The sequence below is a fragment of the Homalodisca vitripennis genome, chromosome 1 (genome assembly GCF_021130785.1).
Source record: "Homalodisca vitripennis isolate AUS2020 chromosome 1, UT_GWSS_2.1, whole genome shotgun sequence".
In the NCBI taxonomy this organism is placed as follows: Eukaryota; Metazoa; Arthropoda; class Insecta; order Hemiptera; family Cicadellidae; genus Homalodisca; species Homalodisca vitripennis.
In genome coordinates this window covers 47,444,897-47,469,760 of record NC_060207.1, presented here as the reverse complement: position 1 = coordinate 47,469,760, position 24,864 = coordinate 47,444,897, and the positions used below count along the sequence as shown (strand labels likewise).

The 24,864-nt window shown below is 32.3% G+C and overlaps 1 protein-coding gene across 5 annotated transcripts in view; it reads left to right on the top strand.

The window, feature by feature from the left end:
* The window catches only part of LOC124360807 (coiled-coil domain-containing protein 103), a 44,284-nt gene extending 20,013 nt beyond the window's left edge, over positions 1–24,271 (top strand). For all 5 annotated transcript variants that reach the window (XM_046814736.1, XM_046814720.1, XM_046814755.1 and 2 more), the window contains exons 3-5: positions 1,781–1,916; positions 19,278–19,546; positions 20,810–24,271. In XM_046814736.1, the coding sequence (XP_046670692.1) occupies positions 1,781–1,916; positions 19,278–19,546; positions 20,810–20,972 (568 nt within the window). In that variant the 3' untranslated portion in view covers positions 20,973–24,271. The remainder of the gene's footprint in view (positions 1–1,780; positions 1,917–19,277; positions 19,547–20,809) is intronic.
* Positions 24,272–24,864: the final 593 nt, after the last annotated feature.

Sequence of the window (24,864 nt, the reverse complement as noted above, 5' to 3'; positions counted from 1 at the left end):
TTTGCCACTGTCTATTTTTACATCACCATAAAACTTACATTCATTCCAAATTGTGAATGTTTTGGCGTCACCATCAGATACGAGAGTGGTATACGGAAAACCAAAAGATTCTGATCTTGACAAGAGTGTTGCACAGCCTCCACTTCCATGCCAGGTGAAGATCTCACATAGTTTTGGTAACAAGATCATTTATGTATTTCAACTAAGTTTTTAAAAGTGTGAGGATAGTCATTTGTTTTTTGCTTCATTTTCTCGCATTGATTGCGAAACTTGGAAAGTACTTTAAAATCTATGACATGTCTAGTAATTACCTCTGTGCAACAACCAATACCATACTTTGAGGTAAAACCCCTGTTTTGCCATGTACTGTCGTAACTCACAGTTATGTATATAATTTTATTTGGGTTGTTGATTTCTCTGTAACATTTCTTTACTTCATTTGTAGTGGAGATAAGAGACTGATTTACTTCATGCCTTAATGACTGTTGTAAAACTTTTATACATGAATAGAAGGGCTTGAAGTCCCATGAGCTTTATATTCATGGTCATACAAAACATATCTAAGGCACTGTATCCCTTTCTCCCTTTCCAAAAGCTTTTACAGTCCTACGATTTATATTGTAAAATCTTTTTGGCGATTCATTATGGGTTAACCTATATTATGTCTGAAGCGTATCTGAAACTGCAAGTAAAACATGTCACTTGCATGGGATTAGCAAAAACCGATATATCTACCCACAAACCAAAGCTAGCGATATCTACCGATAGCTTCCAAAGTTTCGCAGTTATTGCATGGAAAATATTCCAGATATTCTGTCAACAGTTTGAAATCTATTAATCCATACATTCCTTCAGAATAATATAAGTGAATTGTTCAGTAGGACTTCATCACTGGGCATTGAATAGCTCACTTTTTTTGCCACCGGTGTCCGTGTAATTTAATTTTCTTTAGGAAATAAGTGCCAATGCATGAAAAATTTATGTTTTCTTTGAGAAAAATGTCCAGGGAAGAAGAAAATAAAAAATAAAAAAGTGAAATCTAGCTATTTTTGTCCAATGTGAGTTCAGAATCCCCGTAAGGTAATGTACAGACACACAAGCACATATACATACTATTGTTCCTTCAGCTACTGTAAATATGCCATCTCACAATGTCAAAGGAAATTAATTTAGACCATCCAAAATAAACTACATGTTTTGAATTTGTCACTGTGGCATCTATGTCAGGAATACTACTGTCATGATTATTTGCAGCACACTATAACAGTTTATCATACAAGCACAAAATTCTGAAATAAGTATTTTATAATGTTTGGCATTTTGTAATAATAATATTTCTATGTATTATTCTGATAGTTAAATATCCACGCCGAATTTGATCTAAATCTGTCCTCTACACATTTCATGTGATGAGTATCAAACATTGTAACACTCAAATATCCAAACATCTTTCTCCACAATGTTTTTGTATTATACTATTAATAGGATAAACCAATTTTGAATTTTTATTTTCTACAACTTAGGAACAAAACATTACAATGACCAATAATTTGGGTTTATATGTTAAGTTTTTATGTTTTCTAAATAACTTTACTCATAAAATGAAATACTTTCCTTTCCTAATAATTAAAAAAGTAAAAAGATAGTCAAATTTTAAATTACTGCTCAAACACTTAATTTTTTTATTTGTGTAAGGAAATATGATCTCTATTCTTATTTAACTATGTAGTTAAAAGTTTTCCTCAGGAGATGTATATAATTGTGCAATGTTCTGTTACAGAGATATGGTCAAAGCTGCACATTTAAAACCTTTAGAGAAATCAGAACGGTTGGGTGCAGATAATCGTCAGAAAGGCTGCATCTGGAATAGTTTTGTTGATAGGAAGCCTGACTTGCCACCACTTAAAAATATGGAGGTAATTTTAAATGGTAAAAAGGACACTTTTTACCAAATAAAAAATCATTGCAATTTTGTTAGTAAAATTTACAAAGCATATCTTATAACTTTAATTGTTTCAAGCATTTTATTGATGATGGATGATTTGAAAGGATGGTATGATTGCCGACATTTACCATTGTTATATGTTACAAAAAAGTATAACACTATGTTTCTAGGATTGAACTCTCATAAAGACCCTAATATATCAACCCTTTGCACGCCACTAATAAATCCATTAACTTTCCTATAACGCGAATACGCGTAACAAAATTTTGTTTCTTTAAGTTCAAACCTAATTTTTTATATAACTAATTTATAAAAGGTAAAAGCACCCCTCCCCTTGCCGCAGAGTGAAGGTTGTTTATAAATACTTCCTTGGCAACCGCGATCAGCACAGAGTGTGCACTGGGCATTTCAAAGGCCTTTTGTGAATTAAAAAACTCTCCAAAAGACATACTCTACAATATAGAATATAACTGTAGGCATTTTGGTCGAGGTCTATCATTCTAATATATCTGTCTACAGAGTGGGAAGGTAAATAAACTAAAATATATGGCAATGAACTACCACTCAAAGATATAAATTTTTGTTTACGTGGCTCCTGTGTAGTGTGTGACATTGTTTGGGTTCATCCTCTCCAGTCTGGACTTCATGGTGTTCTACCAAAACTACAAAATTCTATAATTTATATCTTTGAGTGGCAGACTATTGCTGCACTATTTAGTTTATTAATTTATTGGTTTTTTTACACTTGAAGAAGAGGGTAGATTTCAGTCCTAGAAATGTAGAGTTATACTTTTTTGTAACATATAATGATGACAATTATTCAAAATCGTACTCTCCTTTCATAACTTTCAACTAAACCTGGTAAGTTTCGGTTCTAATGTAACAAATTATAGGTTTATTTTTGGTATAGTTTCATTATCTTTTAAAATTACAAATTGAAGAAAAACAAATGAAATTTATATTTTACATTTATGTAACAACTTTACTAAATGCTGTGATGTACAACAAAGTAATTTATTATGCTGCCTACTCATTCACAATCCCCACACTACTAGTTAAAGTTTAGGATATTCTATTTCACCATGTCTTTGATAAAGTATGTCTTTATTATTATATTTTACATTTATGTAACAACTAACTTTACTAAATGCTGTGATGTACAACAAAGTAATTTATTATGCTGCCTACTCATTCACAATCCCCACACTACTAGTTAAAGTTTAGGATATTCTATTTCACCATGTCTTTGATAAAGTATGTCTTTATTATTATATTTTCATTTATGGTTCTTTTTCTTAGACTGTAAAAGTACAAGATATATTAAACCCTGTGGATTGGACAGTTCCTTTATGAAAACTAATCACTAAATCACATCTCAATTTTTCATTAAGACAAGATTCATATTTAGATCTTTACTGTCACTAAGCAACAATGGTAAATATACATGGTTAAAATTGTACAATCATGCTCGCTGTTTAGCCGTCCAGCTCGCCAAGCCACTGAGAGTGGCCCCACTATTTTGCACAGTTATTAAATTCAATCCTTATCCAGTTATGGCCGCAAAGTGCTGCAACCTGTCAGACAAATAAATAACTAAATTAATATTTCTCTATTTTGCAGCACATACTCTAGTACACATTGTTCATAAATATTTTTTATTCAACTGTCAGTGTCATTGTTGCTGCCATAGTATATTCTATCTGTTATTAAAACATTAGTGCATATGGTGGAGATAGAGCTCAAAATATGGAACCGAGATAATATTCTGTAGATACTAGAGACCTGGTTACAACGGATTTTATTTTTACTCTGCAAATAAAAATACTTTCTAAACAGATCAACCTATAACTTAATGGCATATTACTTGGTTCATTAAAAAACAAATAATAAATAATGTATGGATAAAAATTCAACCTGGAAGCTAATAAAGTTTGTAAATTATTTGGGAATTTAATTAAAATTTCAGTAATGCAAAGAGCCTGAAATACTGATATTTCAATCCGAGTAAAAGTGAACGTACATGGTTACGCAAAAGTTATATTATAAAACAGCAAAAGTTTGCTGTGTAGTGTAATACGTAAGGAGTCAATTTAATAACTTTTTTACACATTTAGTTAACTTTGCTTATTATGGTTGTTTTCAGAATTAAATTCTCTACAATCCGTATTAGAAAAAACAATTTGTTTATTGGTCATTTAACAATGTTATTGGACATAAAACATTTAAGACAGTATTTTTGTTATTAGATTTTTGGCAAATTTCATACTCTTTCTCAAAAACTGTTCACACTACAATCTCTGTTTTATTTGATTTTTCAGGTGATTTTCCTTATGAACCCACCTTATTTGAGTTAAAAAGTAAGAACAAAACATTTCAGAATCACTTTTAATTTCACCAGGTGAACTGAAAACAAAGCAGAATCTTTCGCCAGCCATTACTCATTAATGGAGCGTTTCCGGACCTACCTTTATATAACATTTTTTTCTTATTTTTAGCTCTACAATCACGTCTTAAAATATTTTACCATATTTCTGACTCATCCTGTATATATAATTTTGTAGTGAGGTTGCATTCAAAACACTATAGTTTTCTAAATTGTATGGATACAGTAATTGTTAAAAACTATTATCATCATTAATAATACTTACATATTTCAATACTTACATTATGGCAGTTGTCATATATATGTAAAGATGATAAATACATGATACAATAAAGTATATGTTCTTGCTTCCCAATATCATACAACTATTCATATCATTGTTGACAATATCATACTATTTGCTTGGTTGAGTGTAAGAATTATTATATCAGTATTTTTATACCTAATCAGTATCCTATACCTCATCAGTGATGCAATGTCCTGATTTTCTGTCATAATCATAATAATTGCATTTAGTGTCTTGTGTATTGCTTTGTGATTCCACTTGTTATAATCACAGACTCACTGCACTAAATTATAGCCACAGAGCGAGTGGTTTGTTGAATCAAGCTAATGCCCAGTCCTGATTTTGGTCATTTAGCTACTGTAAATAGGCCGTCCAACAGTGTCTAAGGAATCAAAATTCAATACCTTTTATTATTGTTTTACGTTTGTTATGCTTTCACTCTATAAATTTAAAACTGAAAATATTGTTTAAATTAACTAAACTGATCATAATACAGTTTTTACACAGAACAGTTGATTATATTTAAAAAGGCTCTATCAGTTCATATTACACAATTTTAGAGAAGATGGGATTTTTTGCTGCTTTACAGACCAGTAGGATGTAACCCAGAGGGACTTTTGAAATAATAATAGGCCTATATTCATCACAGGGAGTCTAAAAATGTCCATGTACGATTTCAGTACAGTTGGTTCAATAGTTTACACATTAAAACAAAACAAATAAATAAAGGCACTTTTGCATTTATAAGTTTATAAATATACATATATGGCAAGGTCATAATTTTAAGTTCTTTAAAATTGTTATAGACATGAATTCCTATTATTTACATTTTTATAACCCTTCAGCTTTTCTTGGCATAGAAAAGCTCCTAGTAATACAAAAAAATTAACAAAAGACTACTGTCTCTTAAATGTGTTATCTTAGGTTAAATAACAACACAAATCTAGTTATAGTATACAATACTGTGTGTTTAACTTAAAATTACAATTAATACATGAAATTGAAAACCAATTTAAATAGTAGTATAAGTATAAGCTTACAAGTGTTCAATGTGAGCTCCATTCGTCAACCTGCACACATCATGTTGATAGTCCAGTTCTTTCCAAACTTTGATCGATGTGTCTAAATTGATTGTTGCAACAGCTGCTTCAATCCTGTTCCTTAAGCCGGGTAGGTCAGTTGGTAGCGGAGGCACATTCACACAATCCTTTATGAATCCCCAAAGGTAGAAATCACATAGCGACAGGTCAGGTGAACATTGGAAGCTATGTGAAACAAACTCTGTCATTAGGCCTCTTGCAACCAATCCAGCGGTCGGGTACAGTAACGTTTAACCAATCGCGTACTGAGTAATGGCAGTGATGCGGTGCACCATCTTGCTACCAAATGGAAGTTCTGTGGTTCATCTCCTTCCGATTGAGGAAATAACCATAGTTCTAGAGCATCAAGATTACAGTTACAGTTCCTTCTCCAAAAAAGAAAGGCCTACAAGCCTAGATATGGCACACAAATCATTCAATTTAGGGGGGGTCTTGCTGCAATTGTAACATCTTGTGAGGGTTTTCTAAGCCCCAGATATGCACATTGTGAGTGTTCACATGTCCACTCAGGTGAAATGTTGATTCATCACTGAAAATGAAATGATCCAGAAAGTCTTTATTATCAGGCAATAACATTTCGTTTGAAAATTTGGTACGTAAACCATAGCCTGCAGGCTTTAGAACCTGTAACAACTGCAAACAATAAGGACGTAGTTGTAAACTTTTTTATAGAACTTTCCAAACAATCTTGAATTGCTAATTCACTAGTAGTCTTCTGAACTGATTTCTGTGGTTGAGCCGTTAACCGCACTCTTCACTTGCAAAGGCAGCCAGTATATTCAAACTGATGATACCATCTATGGGTGTTATTATTATCACTTGGAGGAATAAAACTGAAATGTATATGGAACTCATGTTGCACAGATACTACAGATTAGGTAAACTACAGAACATCTGTTCACAAGTCGCCATTTTAGCTACTAGCACTTTCTAACCGATGGTGGGAGAAACATTGCGTCCGCATGTGCTCAGGTGACAACAAGCAAAACTGTTTGAGTTGCTTTTTGAATTATTATTTTAACCCTTTGAACGCCGATATAAATTTAGTATTTTTTTAGATTACGCTCATTTAAGATGAAAAAATAAAAATGAAAATTCCTTAAAGCTATTTTTTTATTCATTCCTAATGACTAATAGTCACACACAAAAAACATTTTTACAATAATGTAATACTTGCATTAAAATAATCACATTTTTTCATAATAATGAAACATTTCAATCAAAATCAAATTCAGGTTACAGAGTAATCAAATACATGTGATGAAAACTATGTACAAGGATTATCAATCAATCAATCAATTCTCTATTGTCATTAAACAACATACAACATTGTAATAGACATTGTCAAATAGGTACATAAAATATACTCTATGCCAAAAATATAAATATAAAGGCCTACATAAAACATATAAAATATTAGACCAGAATGGTAGGCTATGTATTGTTAAAACTTAAGGTCACTCATGTCAGCAGTTTCTCAGTCCTCAATACAATAAAAGGCTTTAATGTTTAAACAATTTTGTAAATTTTTTTTAAATTATGTACAGTAACATTCCTAGCAGCTAATGGTAACTTATTAAACAGTGACCCCAATGTAACCATAACTGTGTTGTGTTTTACTTAGTCTAACATATTTACAACCAATTAGGCCCTTATTATATATTATGCTCATGGCAACTACCTCTTAGGTTATATTCATCCAAATGTTCTTTAACATAGATCAGAGGCTTAGTTTTAATTGGACAGCAAATATCAAAACAGTATTTTAAAGTTACCATGAAACAATCAAAATGCATCTTCAACCAAATTGTAAGGCAATAGCAAATCTAACCAATTAATATTATTGATCATGACTTTAAAACTATTTACATTGAATCATTCAGTAGCCTAAAAGATTTATTCTTACTATTCAGTCCCTTTGCACTGTCAGTACCGGTACCACCATGATGCCTAGTATTAGGCTCAATACTTAATATTAATCCCAAATGATCTGATAGGTGAGGCTGTGTTACCTTACAGTCTACATCTTCATAGTGAAAATTAGTAATTATACTGTCCAAACAAGAGTTATATCTGGTAGGCTCAAAATTTAAACAAAAAAAGTCATAAGACCTTAGCCTATCTAAGAAACCTCTAATCTTAAGATCACTGTTCCTAGGGTCAATATTAATGTCTCCAGCAATTACAACTTTGCTGTTTTTGTACTTATAAGACTTATTAATAAATAAAATACATTTTTCAAGTTTGTCAGTAAAAATATTTGTCATTTGTGTACTGTTTTAGCTTACTTAGTAGGAAAACTACTCTAGATAAGCGAGTACACAAGGTACTTGTGTGATGATGCCAGCCCAATTTACAGTCTAATGTAATTCCTAACAATTTCACAGACTTATCATCTAAGTTACACAAACTAAATACAATTTCCTCTGTTTTACTACTATTTACAGACAATTGATTGGCACAGAACCATAGGTTAGATCTCTCAACCATATAGTGTTTAACAATACAGTTAGTTTCAGAATTAGCGCTTGAAGTTAACAGTGTCGTGTCATCTGCATATAAAATACATTTATCAGGGATAAAAGCAGGTAGATCATTGACAAATATCACAAACAGAAAAGGGCCTAGGACAGAGCCCTGAGGTACCCCACTTAAAACATCAGATTTTTCTTCAGAAATTTTTACAAATTGATATCTATCAGTCAGATATGTCTCCATTACCAATAATTCTTATCCCTTATAAGATTGTAGTTTTTTAATAAGAACATTGTGAGGAAAAACATCAAAAGCTTTACTTAGGTCTAATAGCACAGCAGATGTTTCTTTTTTGGCCTCAAAACCACTCACTACATGTGATACAACATCTTCCACAGCCTTAATAGTAGAAAGGTTTTTCTTAAACCCATATTGAGATGGGGATAACATTTTGTTGGCTTCAAAATAACACTCTAGTTGACTTTTTATTGCACTTTCAATCACCTTAGATATTACAGGAATGAGCGAAATAGGTCGATAGCTATTAGCATCCTGCCTATCACCTTTCTTATAAACTGGTACTGTAACTGTTATTTTTAAACACTTAGGGTAGGTACCTTCTACTATGGATCTACTATGCTAGAAACAGTCTTTTTTAGAACAAAATTAGACATACCATAGACATCCTCAGCTCTAGAATTACTTAAAATATTTACAATTTTATTTACATGATCTGCAGTAACGTCTTTCCATTTAAAAACATTTAGAGGAGGTGCATTCCATGTTGACAATAATATATCAATAGGATCTTTTTCTTCAAGATCGCTTAACTAGCTGCAACTTTGAATTGGGCTCTGTTACTTTTTCCGATTTATTTGTCTGTTTATATTAACTTGTGTACTTTTTGTACTTACCTACCATGCTTTTCCAAAATGTTAATGGTCTAAGAACAAAGTTTTCACTACTTTGCCAATCTCTAAGTCATTCGATCTATGATATTATTGTTTTAGTTGAAACCATTCTCACACCCGATGTCAGTAATTCTGAACTTGGATTTGACAACTATACTGTATACAGGTTGTATAGATCATCCTTATCGAGTCTCAAAACTGGCGGTGGGGGCGTCTTGGTGGCAATCAGAAAGGATCTCGATTCTTGGGAGCTCCACCCATCCAGTGGCTGTATTGAGTGTGTCTTCACAACCATTAAGCTCAATAACTCCTTTTTCTTCCTGGGCGGTGTGTATCTACCCCCCAACCTGAACTCATCTCAGTACATTGAATTCTCCTCCCTACTTGAGGAACTCTTTGTTGCCAATCCTATCTTTAACATCAGGTTGATGGTGGGAGACTTCAACCTACCAAATGTTGATTGGTCAAATCCCTCTTCTTGCCTCTTGGATCTATCTGCACAAACTGTATACGATGTTATGTCCTTCCTAAATCTCAACCAATATAACTACATCAGAAATGAGCGAGGTGTTCTTCTCGATTTGCTCTTCTCTTCTGAAGCCTTGCGCGTCCTAAATGCCTCTGACCTGCTCCTTGCAGCCGAATGCCATCATCCTGCTTTGGAAATGGAAATCTTCGTGCACCCCAAAGAAGAACTGAATTATGGTGTCTTTACTCCCAATATAAGAAAATGTGACCTTAACTTCGTGTTTGAATGGGTGCAACGCCTAAATTACCCTCTACTTGATGTTACAGACTCTGTTGACCATAGGTTTTTTGAATTTTGCTCACAGTTAAGTTGCACTATTAGAAAAGCAAGCCCACCCAAATATATGGGAATCAAGCGCTTCCCTGTTTGGTTTTCTTCCGACCTTAAACAGATGATAATCAAAAAGAAGACTTTACATAGGCGCTTCAAACAGAGTCTTGATGATTGGATTTATCTTCAGTTCTGTGGTGCTCGTGCTACCTGCAAAAGACTGGCGAGAGAATGCTACTCGACATACATCCGCACTGTTGACTCGTCTATTCAAGGAAACATTCATGCCTTCTGGAATCATATAAAATCTTCTAAGAGGGTACCGTCTCTTCCCTCAAAAATGCAGATTGATGATGAATCTGCGGACAACCCGCAGGGTATCTGTGATTTGTTCGCCAAGTTCTTTTCCTCGGTCTACAGGCCCTCGTCACAAAATCCACCAGTGTACAACCTTGAAGCAACAACTTCTATATTTTTATGTCAATTCACCTGTGAAGAAGTGGAAGCTGAGTTGAGGTCGCTCGACACAAACAAGGGTGATGGCCCCGATGATATCTCTCCTATGATCCTGAGGCATTGCAGCGGTGTAATATCACCTCATATCACAATTTATTTCAACGCTCTTATGGCTGCTGGCATCTTCCCTGCTAATTTAAAGATTGGGTATATAACAACTATTTTAAAGTCTTGATCTCCTTCTGATATTAAGAACTATTGCCCTATAATTATCCAGTCAACCTTGGCTAAGGTCTTTGAATCGCTCGTCCTTCGAAGATTGATGTTCAGCCTCAAGAATGCTATCAACATTGAACAACATGGTTTTGTCAAAGGGCGTTCGACCACTTCAAACCTCTTATCTTTTCAAAATAGTATCCTCAAAGCGTTTTCTAACTCACACCAAGTTGATGCCATCTACACAGATTTCTCGAAAGCGTTTGATCAAGTTAGTCACAACCACCTTGTTGCTAAGCTCAGAACTGTTGGTGTCAGTGGGGCGCTCTTGCGTTGGCTGGGATGTTATCTACGGGACCGTTTTCTTCAGGTGCGAGTGGCGGGCACACTATCCCAACCTTTCCCAGCTGTTTCTGGTGTACCTCAGGGTTCCCTACTGGGGCCAGTGTTGTTCACAATCTTCATTAATGATCTGGTTCAATGTGTGGGTTCAAATGTTCTACTTTTTGCTGATGACACTAAAATTTTCAAAGAAATTGCATCTGTGGAGGATTGTGTGTCCCTACAGGAGAGTATTGATTTGCTTGCAGAATAGTGCGACGTTAATGATATGCTTCTGAACATTTCCAAGTGCTCTACTGTGACATTCTCTAGGTCAGATACCCCTATTCTTTATCATTATAACCTTAATAATAACCCCTGGCACGTTGTTCTAAAATAAAGGATATGGGTGTCATACTTGCTTCCGACCTAAGTTCTCATTAGCATATCAATCAGATTTCTAAAAAGGCTAATGCAGCACTCTATTTTGCTGCATAACAGGTTGGTACACCTGACGTGTACTTTTAAGGCAGAAGTGTATTCGGTCTTCATTAAAATTCATTGTTTTACATTTTATGGCCCTATACTTACATAGACGTTTAGCAGAGACATATTGACTAAGTATTCTCATCCTTATTGACTTAAGACCATCAATCATATCAGTCGTAAGTAAATATTTGTGGTGGTTGTTGGACATAACCTCTGTGTACTCGCTACAAACTCCACACGAGGTAACAACCGGTCTGTTCGTTTCGACCTTGGAGGAAGCTAGAGCCAAGTAGGACATCTCCACTGCCACCATCAACTGGTCTCGTAGCTCAGGCGGCAAACGAGTGACGCTGTTGTCTGCGATTGACGGCGGCTCCAGTTCGAATACCACTCAACGTATAAACTTTTTGCTTCTTCTAAACTGCAATAAAATTATATCGTGTTTATAATTATTTTAATCTCATTATTATTAATTTTAAAACATTCATTTACTTGTTGTTTATATATTGTATTTATACTGTTAATATTGTATTTATACTGTTAATATTGTATTTTTGTGTATGTATTAAATATATTTTATTGTAAAAATTAGCCTACTATTATTTGTTGATTTATCAGGTCTGAATTAATGTAAGAATTATGTATTTACTTTATTAAGGTAAAATAATATAATTTATCTGTATCTAGTTACTGTCTTAATTTATTGTGGTATTTATTATGTAACTTGTTCAAATTATTCTCTCTAAGATAAGTATACTGTATGTATCCTTGACTACTAGTAATTATCCTTTACTAGTGCTTATTTGTTGTTGTTTTATATGTTTTTATTTTAGCTTATTATTATTTATTATCTATCTATTAGCGTATGCCCGGTTTCTGTCATTTGCCATAATGGTTTTAACTAGAACACAGATACAAAATAAGATTGGTAGTGATCTAGACAAATTAGAACTTGCCACAGTAAACAATTCTGTTAAACCTTTGCTTGTAGATTTTGTGTACGCTTTTAAAGAGATTATTGGTAAATATGATCATGCTGTGTTATTCGATCTGCTACCACTAACTAGCGAATGTTTGGGAAAGTTAGGTGAAGCTTTAGACCATATCACTGCTTTAGAACTTAGTTTAAAAGAAAGTGAATCTGAAAAGAAACAATTAGAAATAAAGATATCAAAAGAAAAACGTAGCTATGAACTAATGATAGAATCAGCTCTGAAAGAGGAAGAACGTAACAATGCCTTGCAAGAGGAAATAAGAATTCTAAAATTGAGAGAATCATCTTTTCAAAACCTACCCAAAGCTCAAACTGTTGTAATTCCAAATCCAAATTCGGGAAAAAATCATATGGACTGGAAAGAGGTAAAATCCAACCATAAAAATATTGTTGTAAAAAACCAAATACAGTTTCAGCTCAAAACTGAAAATCAATTTGAAATCCTCAACAAAATCTCTAGTGAACCCCTCTCACCTTCAAAATCTTTAAATACCCATAATAAAGACCAGAATGTAAACAATAAAAAGACCCAACGGCCTGCAACAGTATATCCTGGGAATGATTCACAGAATATAAAATCAAGATACCCTAAATTAATTTCAACTCGAGTTACTAGAGAAATTCAAACAATAAAGAAGAGGAAAGTTTTAGTGATTTCAGATAGCCATGGCCACATGATGAGTGAACTATTGTCTCGCAGATTGGGTCACGAATATGCAGTGAGTGCTGTGGTGAGACCGGGGGCCCCACTAAACTATGTAGTCCACGATCTCCCTGGCATGGTTAAAGAATTCACTACCGACGACACTGTAGTGATTATGGGGGGTGCAAACGACATAGGAAAAGACTCGGGCCTTTCCCTTTGTGATACAGTGCGTCGAGCTGTCTCTAGTGCTGTCAAAACAACTGTTATACTATGTACTATACCCTACCGGTACGATAAAGCAAAACTCAATACTCAGATATCGGATGCAAACCAAGAATTTAAAAACAATTTGGATATACCAAATCTTGTTATTCATAATATTAACAGTGGTCTCGTTAAAAAACATTACACTCGGCATGGTTTACATATGAATAAGACTGGAAAGAAGGTTATGTCCAGAATTCTTGCTAAATGTATTGAGCAGTGTTATGGTAGTGTAGCTAATGTTACTAATCCATGTTCTCCAGTGCCAGATAGGTTATTTGCAGAACCACTTTTACATCAGTCTCTAAATGATACTCAGACATCCACCCTTAGACAGACAATTCACGCACATGTAACATCAACACCTACACCTCTTTCACCCACGACCACTTCAATCAATAACGAAACCCTTCATAACGCAACACATTACACTGACAACACTTTTTTAGGGCAGACCAGAAACAACCTGTCACTAATGGAGGAGATGGAAGTTTGTGTAGCTCTGGATGGCGACGATCTGGGCAACATCTCGAGAAACTAATCATAGTTAGCTATAACATTAGGAGTGTTAAAAATAAAATTCCTGAACTTGTCATATATCTCGATTCTCTTCCTCGATCTCCAGATGTGCTGTGTCTACAGGAGACTTGGACTGATGCTGACACGGAGGCTCTGCTGCATACCGTGCCTGGCTACAGACTTGTCTCTTGCTATTCACGCTCAGAACAAAAGGCAGGAGGGACCGCGATACTAGCCAAATCAAATCTAAAAACTAACTCGGTTAAGAATATGAATCGAATTAAATGTATCGACGGCACATTTGAGTACAGTGTTGCTGAGGTTCTTAAAGGTTGTAATTCGTTTCTAATAATGTCTTTGTACAGAAATCCTGAGAGCAAAGCTCTAGATTTCTTATCTAGTCTCAAGGAAGCGCTCAACCCTAATCTCTAAAAAACATAAACACATAGTTATAGCGGCAGATTTTAATATAGACATTTTGTTACAATCAAAACAATGCGAAATCTTTAAAAACGTTATCACCTCTTTTGGTCTGAAAATAAACTTCGTAAATGCAACGAGAATAACAAAAGTGTCATCAAAATGTATCGATAATATTCTCACAAGTTTTAGTCCCGATGTATGCAAATTGATGGAGCCTTCATTATCTGACCACCAAATGCTGTTACTAGAATATCCCTTAATAAAAAAGAATCAAACCCAAATTAAAAAAAATAAATTATTTAAAAGACAATTCAATAATTACAATATTAGTAATTTTTTAAATAACCTTGAATTACAACTGAATATTTTCGATTATTGTATGACTGAATTTGATTATTTTTATTCAACATTTCTAAAACTTTTTGAACAATGTTTCCCACTGAAACTCTCAACTGTAAAAGACAAGAGGAGTACAGCAGGTTGGATGACCTGGGGAATTAAAACATCATGCAAGAGAAAACGAGAATTATATGAAGCTCAGAAATCACTGAACAGTCCAGAGCTCACTAAATACTATAAGAAGTATTGCAAAATCTTAAGAAAAGTAATTCTTGCTTCAAAAAAAATGGCAAATGACAGATTCATATTGGATGCGAGGAACAGGCCACAAGCGATGTGGGATGTGGTTAATAGAGAAACTGGTAAGTTAAAATTTAAAGCGGATGAGGACCTTGAAATAATAGTTAATAAATCTCCCATAGTCAATAATTTCCAAATAGCCACTTTATTTAATGACTTTTTTATTAACGTAAGTAAATTAATAATACCAAACGAAAAATTATCGATTAATTTTCTGAACAAAGATAGCAAAATTTATCCAACTTTGTTTTTGTACCCCACTAACGCTGAAGAAGTGTTTCACATCATTAAAAATTTAAAAAATTCCAAATCATGTGGATGGGATGAAGTTCCAACTCACATATTAAAAGTATCAGCCTCAATTATATCAAAGCCATTAGCTCTTTTCATTAATAATTGTTTTTCAAATGGTATTTTTCCTGAAAAACTAAAATACTCACTAATTAAACCTATTCATAAGAAGAATGACAAAACTGACATGTCAAACTACCGTCCTATAGCCCTTCTTCCAGTGATTTCCAAAATTTTCGAAAAAGTAATTGCAGTCAGAATTCTTAAACATTTTACTAAATATAACATTTTGTGTAAAAATCAATTTGGTTTTAAACCCAACTCATCAACAGCCTCAGCAGTTTTTGAACTAATTGACACAATTTTATATTCAATTGACAAAAAACATCATACTGCATCTCTTTTCTGCGACCTTTCAAAGGCTTTTGACTGTGTTGAACACAGTATATTGTTAAAGAAATTAGAATTTTATGGCTTAAGAGGCTCAGTTCACAGCTTATTATCTTCATATTTACTAAATAGGAAACAAAAGGTTACAATTAAAAATAGCTCTTCTGCCAAGTTTTCTTCCCACTGGCAACTCAATGATCGTGGCGTTCCCCAGGGCTCGGTGCTGGGTCCATTACTATTTCTCATTTACGTGAACGATTTCCCACATAACCTAACTACTTCATCTGTAGTTCTGTTTGCTGACGACACCACTCTTACTATAAAAACAAAATCTCTTGATGATTTAGAGAATAAAATTAATCAAGCAACTGACGAAGCAGGACAGTGGTTCTCAGCAAATGGGCTACTGCTCAATGAAAATAAAAGCTAATTATTAATATTCTCAACACATCAATCGGCAAGCACGTATACTAACTTTAACCTAACTAATATTAAAGTAACATCGTCATGTAAATTTCTGGGTTTAGTTGTGGATAATTCAATATCCTGGAAAGAACATACAGTCTTTATAGAAAAGAAGTTACATTCAGCCTGTTTCGCATTGAGAACTATCTCTCATGTGGCTAGTTTAGATACTGTGAAAGCAGTTTACTATGGTTATGTTTACTCGCATCTGAGGTATGGGGTGGTATTTTGGGGAAATTCTGTGTTATCAAAACAAATTTTCAAAACTCAGAAATATATCATTAGAATCATGTTCAAACTTAAAAAGAGACAATCCTGCAAACCACTTTTTAAAAACCATAACATTCTCACTTTACCATCTCTATATATTCTAGAAATCCTATTACTATTTAAAACTAATAACAACTCTTTTCAAAAAAATCAAGTATTACACCATCATAACATCAGAAATCAACCCTTACAATACCCCATACACAGATTAAAACTATTCGAGCAGGGTCCTTATTATTCAGCTCTTAAAATATATATAATAAATTACCTCCAAATCTAAAGAAGGAGAATTCCATAAACGCATTTAAAACCTCCCTAAAATGCTACCTCATTAACCGGGCATACTATTCAGTTAATGAATACTTAAATGAATAAAAGTTGTTTACTAGTCCCTATTATTGAATTTTTTGACCAAGTTTATTAAGCTTTGCATATATGTAACTGTTTCTTGATTAGTTTAGGTTAGTTTATTAGTTTAGTTTATTTTTAACATTGACAATTCATATGTTTATCTTTAGCAATGCTGAAAATTATAAACCTATGTGAAGCTTATAATAAATAAATAAATAAATATTTTGTTATTAGGACCAGTTGTGATATTTTTCCTGTCCGAGCTCTGAACATCCTCTACGTCCACCTTGTTCGACCCATACTTGAATATTCTTCTACTGTCTGGAACCCTTACCTTGTTGGTCACATTGATAGGCTTGAGAGCATACAGAACCGCTTCATTCGTTTGATTGGGCTGCGGCTGGGCTTTGAATACCGTAATGTGCCGACTGATGACCTTCGAGTTCAGTTTAACTTGGAACCTCTCCATTCAAGACGTATAGTTCATGATCTGCTTTTCTTGAAGAAGTTGATCTGTTCTGTCATTGATGCACCTGATCTGCTCGAATTGCTGGACTTCTGGGCATCACGTCATCTTCGTCACCCCCAGCTGTTTGCAAGGCGGCACTACACCACACAGTACATGTTTCACAGTGCTTTTCTACGTCTTCAATGCCTGGCAAACAACCTCCCCAGACATCTGGACTTCTTTAATATGAGCTGTGATACCTTCAAGAGAGAGTTGAGACTAGCCTGTCATGACTTACATATTGTCTGATAACTTTTCCCCCATTATTCTTGTTGTGTTGTTAACTGTTGTTGTTGCTCTGTTATTGTTTCTGCTTGTCTTTTGTTACACATTTATAATTACGACTGTGCCTCTTGGTTATATATTTACATTTATTGCTTGCATTTGTTGTTTTTATAGTTTTTTTTTTCTCTGTTGGTACCTATATATATTTTACTCTTGTTATTCACAGTTTATTTGCACTGTTATTATTTATCTCTTTATTTATTCATATGTCACGTCTTAGACAGTAATGTGCATGCATTTAAGTTAATATGCATTTAAGTTAAATATTTTTTATTTTTTTCAGTTTTTTATTTACCACTATCAGTCATTAATGTTAATTTTTTTTTACTCTTGTTATTCATTTAAAGTTTATCTTTCATTGTAGTTAATAATACATTTTATAGTTTATTTGCACTGTTATTATTTATCTGTTTGTTTTTCCATATGGTATCACATCTTTTACAGTAGTGTATTTAAGTTAATACTATCACTAGTTTATTATATACTATCACTAATTTTTAATATAATTTATACTTTGTTATTACATTAATTATACATTAATTATGCCTAGATCTGATTTAGAGTCCAGTTGCATGTTTGGTTTGGCTCTTTTCTTTAAGTATGATTTAATCATCTATCATGAGTTAATAAATGTAAATTGGTTTTTGACCGTTGAAAGGAAATAAATAAGGATCAGAGACATTATCATGACTTGTAGTACTGTTAACATTAGGCCTACTTCCTACATTTATAAAATGAGTATTCAAAGCATTGACAGAAATAGGTATAGGCCTATCATACTTATTTGTTGAATTAGACAGCCTTCCACACTCTGCTTTACATTTTATTTATTTGTAGCATTCATAATATAGTTTTCATTTGCCTGTTTTTTTGCTATCTTAACTTGAGACCTGTAAATTTGCTTTAACCTCAAGTAACTGATTTTGTAGTTAGGATTAACAAGGGACATATTGTAATAGATTAACATTATTGATCTAATATTTTTCAACTCAACAGTATACCATTTCTTATCTATACAATGAGACATTACTCCAGTTACCGGTACATCATTAGGCTGTGTAGGCTTAGTTTTAATTGGACAGCAAATATCAAAACAGTATTTTAAAGTTTCCATGAAACAATCAAATGCATCTTCAACCAAATTGTAAGGCAATAGCAAATCTAACCAATTAATATTATTGAGCATGACCTTAAAACTATTTACAGTGGAATCATTCAGTAGCCTAAAAGATTTATTCTTACTATTCAGTCCTTTTGCACTGTTAGTTCCTCATTTGTATAAGGAATGACAATGCAAGAACACTTCCCAAAGGCACAATGCGTGCTCCACTGATGGTCGGTAATGGCGGATAGTATCGTCATCGGCGTACAGACGGGAGTGGGAGAACAGCTGCCAGCAACAAAACAATGTATTGTTTACCTACTGCGGCTAGCTGACAGCTGCAACTGGATTATTTGGTCAAGCCAGTACCTTACTTAGTATTGTGGCTTATATATTGAGCTTATAAACTTAAAAAACAGTAATAATATATATTTTTATCGATCGGCGGATTATTTTGTCTTTGGCGTTATAAGACCACAAACAACATCGCGGATTATTCCGTCTAAGGTGTGCTAAGGGTTAAGTTATATTTGAAAAAAAGCTACAAAGTGTTAAAACCCCGACATTAATTTATTCACCTGGTATTATAAACCAATACTATTCTAGTTGTATGCGATGTTAACGCTTTGACTACCAAGCGGTTCGATGACTGCTAATGTAAAAAAAATAAATGTTTCACTGTAACTTAACACATGCATGTAAGAAATTTGTAATGCTTGATAATAAATACAAAATTTTTACAATTTCAGATTGAAAATGTTCTTAACGACATTAGGAATGATGATGAATCAGTGACGGGATTTAGATATGTCAGGAAATTCAGTTTACTCCGGACAAATGAAGAAAGGTACAAGTTACTAATGAAAACTGGAACAGAAGAACTGGGAAATATATTTAAAACTGAGATCCCAACTGGAGTTTTGGGTCGAATTGTTGAAGCCCTTCTTTGTTTTATGCCTGCAGTAAATGAAATCATTTTTGTTACTCAAGTACTTGAAATCTTGAGCAAAACCAAGAGGTTTGTATTACTAATAATTATATAGATTTGTATTAGGGCTGCATGGTTAGCTCAGTGGTTTGTGTAATAGATTGATGACTGAAGTATCACTTGTTGAAACTTGCCATTGGTTCAACTCCCAAGTATTTTATGCCATAATATTAAAACAAAAGAACGTCAGTTTTTAATTTGAAAAGTTTTTACTATTATTTTATAGATTTTTTCTACAACAAATCTTTATTGCTAACATAGTTTAATGAAAATACGGATAAATAACAGCAATGTAGAATAATAAACTATAGAATATATAGTTGTTATTTTAGGTTTGAATGTGTGTGTCATTTTAAGTTGCAATCAGAAGGTTGTCTTAGGTCAAAGGATTTAAACTTAAAACATTTTCAACTATATGCCTCTAAAGCCATAATAACAATAACTTATACCTACTTATATTACTGTGTAGTTTATTCTATTAATAATTGTTTGATCCTTTGGGGGTTATTTAAAAAAAGATACTTTATTTTTTTAATTAGTCACTGATAATTGACTGCGGTTTAATATATATCTTAAAACTTTGGAAGCATCAAACCATATTTAATTTATTGTTAGACTTTAAAATTCACTGTATAGTGACTACTATAACTAATATATGTAAAAAATAAGTAACATGGTACCCTTTAATCTCTTTCATTACTTACATGTGTATTGGCAATATGCCATCCATAGTCACTATAAAACCTGAACAAAGCAACAATAACCCTGATAATATATATATTTCTGGCAAATTTTACATTTTGTTATAGAAAAAAAACATCATATGGATGCTATGGATAATAGAAAATATTCTTTAAGATCATAAAATTACAATTTTTATAGTTCAAAATGTAACAAATTTTAATTTATGTTTGTATTATTTTTGTATTAACAAATTTTGATGTTTTATCATTAAAATAAATATAACAAGTTATAGCTTGCTTTCCCCTCGTACATAGTAAAAGATAAATCATCTAATTATGTTTATATTTTAAAACATTTATGAATTATTGGGCTGAGCACTACAAAGAGTGCTTGACAGGGTGGTGACTTCATAAATGCTTGGCAGTAACATCGGCACACCCTCAAAGGTGCTTGGCACTCAAAGGTTTAATTTTGTTGTGTACTTAATAACATATGCTTTCTTCACATAAAGAAAATTACTTTAAACAAAGAATACACAAATAATCATAGTCTTAATTCCATTGTCCAAAACAGAATTTTGTTTCACTTTTCAGTTCTCTATGCTTACAGGTTTACTATCACGCTGGATTTCTTAACTCGAGAAGAGAAAGATTTCTGTAGCAAGCTCATGGGGAAGTTGGATGAAAGTCTAAAAGACAATCAACAGGATCTTGCAGAACAGGGTGTAACTGAGTGGACTATAACCACTTTACGGTCCAAGTACAAAGTATAGGCTCGTGTACAAACATATCTTGCATGATTAAATAAATTATCATATAATGTACATTATCCATTGTTCTGTAAATTTAAATTAATAATAAACTAGTGTAGAAAATAGACTTCAGTTTAAATTGCAGTGATACAGTAGAATTCCATTTGTCCAAACTAGTCTGGATTGTTGAACAAAAGTAAATTAAATACCACTGCAAAACATTTTTTGCTGAATCATTCAAGGGTCAAAATTGGGCACGGGCACAAATTCTATTTTGAATGTTATGTATTGTGTTGGAATGATAGAGAGAGAGAGAGAGAGAGAGAGAGAGAGAGAGAGAGAGAGCTCATCTAGAAAAATTAAAAAATTAAAATTAGTAAAAAGAATTAGCTAAACTGGACATGAAGTATTTGCAGTCTAATATTTATTTATTAACAAATCTATTATACTGTATGAAATGTTATTCTGTTTATTATTACTTTTTACTATTTTAAAAATAGAAATAGCTCACAGTTACTTAATCATAGGATTAAACAAGATTCCATTTTGAAATAGCTTGTTTTCAAAACAGTACATAAACAATGTTCTTGCTTCCAAAGATTGATTTACATTTAATTTCAATACTAATCAAATAAACCGGGTTTGAATTTTATTTCATATGAATCATCCAGCAAGAATTGGTGTGGATAAATGGTGTTTTACTGGATTTTGTCATAGTCTGTACTGATATTAGTTTTCACGTAGTAAAATGCTCTCAGACTTTGCTGTGAATTCTAATTCCAATCAAATTAGTGTTTTCGAAAGGTTTTAACTCTATTTAAATCAGATAATCTCTTCGCCTTCTATGAAGGCAATTGGAAAATATTTGAACAGTAATACATAGGTAAAATTTACTACTGTAAAGTGTCTACTAATAAAATTTTAGGTGTTGGTGCTGAAACGTTTACTTATTGATCTCAGTAATTTTTAAGTACATCCATTTTTTAAATATTATTCTTAATGTAGTTTATTGGAGGTTCAACCATTTCAATTGTACCAATAAACCATCATTAAGGATAATTATTTAAATATATATGTAATCAATCATTTAATAGTTTTTACAATATAAGCATTCCAGAATTCCATTATTGTAGTTGAATAATACAAAGATATTTTGTATTGTAATTATTTGTTCACTATACTTATTTGAATAGCTTTTAAGATAAATTTTAAGCTATAACCTGTTTGAGCTATTAATATTTTTGTATGTTAATGTTTTACTATATTAATTACTTTATTTTATTAATATTATTTTTAAATTACTTTTTTATTTTTTCCAACAATGCTAGAGTTCTATAAACGTAAATAGGAGAAGTAAACCCAACTAACTATAATTATAATAAATCAAATTGCAAGGCTCACTAAAAAAATATATTTGTTATTGAATACTTAATTATATATTTTAAAAAATTAGCTAGTAACTTACTTTTTATAGTTAAAAATCTGGTACAAAGATTTTCATATATTATTGTTTTACTAGTAGTAGTACTAAAACTCCATTTTAGTCATTAATCAGTTATAGCATTCAGTTTTGAGACATGCCACAACCTACATGGGAAATAATATGTCTTTAGAAGACTGTAAACTTTTTCTTAAAAACACTGCACAGTTATGAAATACTAAACAACAATCAATGAATATAGGTATATAGTATAGAGATTGTAATCTGAAACTCGAATATTAAAATTGTACAAAAATCATTTCCACTGTCAAACAAAAATGTCTATTGTCCAAATCCACATACCACTGATTTCATTTTAATAATTAAATCTATAGAATCATGTGGTAGTTTATGTTAAATTTAACACACATTTATGTCCCTTATGGTGTTTCCTAAAAATATTTACAATTTCAATGGGAGCAGCCACAAATCTTTCTAATTATAAAATCTCAACTGTTTTTGCCACGTGGCACCTGTGTTAATTACTCCCCACATTCATATTGTTAGAAATGTTGTTCAAGGGTCTCTGTTCGTGTTAGTAGTCTCATCAACTCAGAGATGCTTAATCTGATACTTTGTCATCTATATAGGGTATCTGATTATACCTGTGTTAGAATCGATGTGAATGTCATAGGAAATGTCAAAAACAAACATTTTAAAATTGTGTAGTATTTTAAAGATATTCTCAAAATCTGGGCAAACATAATGCTATATCAAATTGAAGTGAGATATGCCCATGGCCAAATACAGAGGACTTTGATTGCAAATGACTAGCTGGATTTTGCATGAAAATGCACACAAAGGATTGGCTTGGATTCACCAAGCAGTGGTATTCTTTCTACGCCACAGGCTGAGGAAGCTAGTGAGCTTAACAATCTGATTTTGGCATGCAAAAAATAGTCTGCACTAAACACAACATCTCTGTTTCAGTAGAATAATTATATTCATATTATTGTCTTCGCAATTATAATAGATTCTGATTTATAGAAAGCAAATTTTTCTTTAAGATTGATGTCAAAACAAATTGGTGTTTACTTCATCATGTTTAAAGGTTTTCTTAGTTTAGAGGCAATCAATCACAGGAAATATCCATCAAATTCATCACTAAGATCTAATATGGTTGTCGTATAAAAAGAATTGTTTATTTGCATAAATTTTGTGCCAGCTTCAAAGAAAGCATAAATCATAACCAAACATTAGCCAGGAAACAGGTGTTTGTTAGAACAGTTCACGCAGTGTTAAACGTTATGGTTCTTTTTAAATTTTGTTAGAATGAAGTGTTTTGGTTAAACAATTCGTTTGTTTACAAATACTGCAGAATAATATTACTCATTTTGTTTTGTTTTTATATGTAATAAGAAAATAAAAATCATTCTCAATAAAATACAAAATGAAATTATAGATAAAACTATGGCTACCAAGAGCCTTAGTGCTTGATAATGAGAATGTCAACACATATTTTTATCGTAACACTTGGTACCAAATAAATTAAAAATTCATACTAAATAGGATTACGCTACTTAACAAAATTAGAAATTGATCATTATATTTGTGAAACAATTAAATTTAAATGTATTAAAATTAAATATATCTTATTTTAATTTCCTAAAATATAATTCAAAATATTATTTTTTATGAGTATGCAACTTTACTGTTATATTTTGTGAAAATACTATAAGACACCAGTAGCTGTTCAAACCTTTTCTGAATCTTGTTAGTATTATGTTTAGAGAGTAAATATAATATGTTTATGTCATATGTCTTAATGTAACTTGTATTTATCCATTATTGCAATATAATTTGCTCATCTAAGATTGTTTACAGTAAAATATGAATTATTTCTCTGAGTTTCTTCTTTATCAATCCTTACTGTGGGTATTACTTATTTAGAATTTGTTCCAGCATAATGAGATGGACAGCATCCATCATGTTTTAACATGTCTGTGACAGACATCTCACGGCCCAGAGGGTGTGACATTTGTTTGATGTCATTCAGTTTTGACCAGCAGTGAAGGTGTTAATTCTGTTTGATAAAATTTCCTTTACAGGTGTTTGTAGAATAACTTTTTGGAGTTATTTTTAAATTTTGATTTCTTAAAGGGTTTCTTTGTGTTAGATCAAATTTAATCCATCTCTAGTAACACTTTATATTTTTTTTATATTTATGGGAATCTTACAATTCAATTATAACTCTGACTCTCATTGTTTTTAATGAACATCTTTTCTTTCAACCTTGATTCCCGGGTGAAAAAAAATACTGTCAATAGACAATTTTATAATTTTTCATGGGACATTCTGAAAAGTGTCAAATGAAAAATGTTAAACACTAATAGAGTTGTAGATAAACTAGAAACTAAAGACAGTGATGGGGATTTTTAAACTATCCATTTTGAGTTAGTGACTAATTAATCATATTATTATTAGTAATAAAGA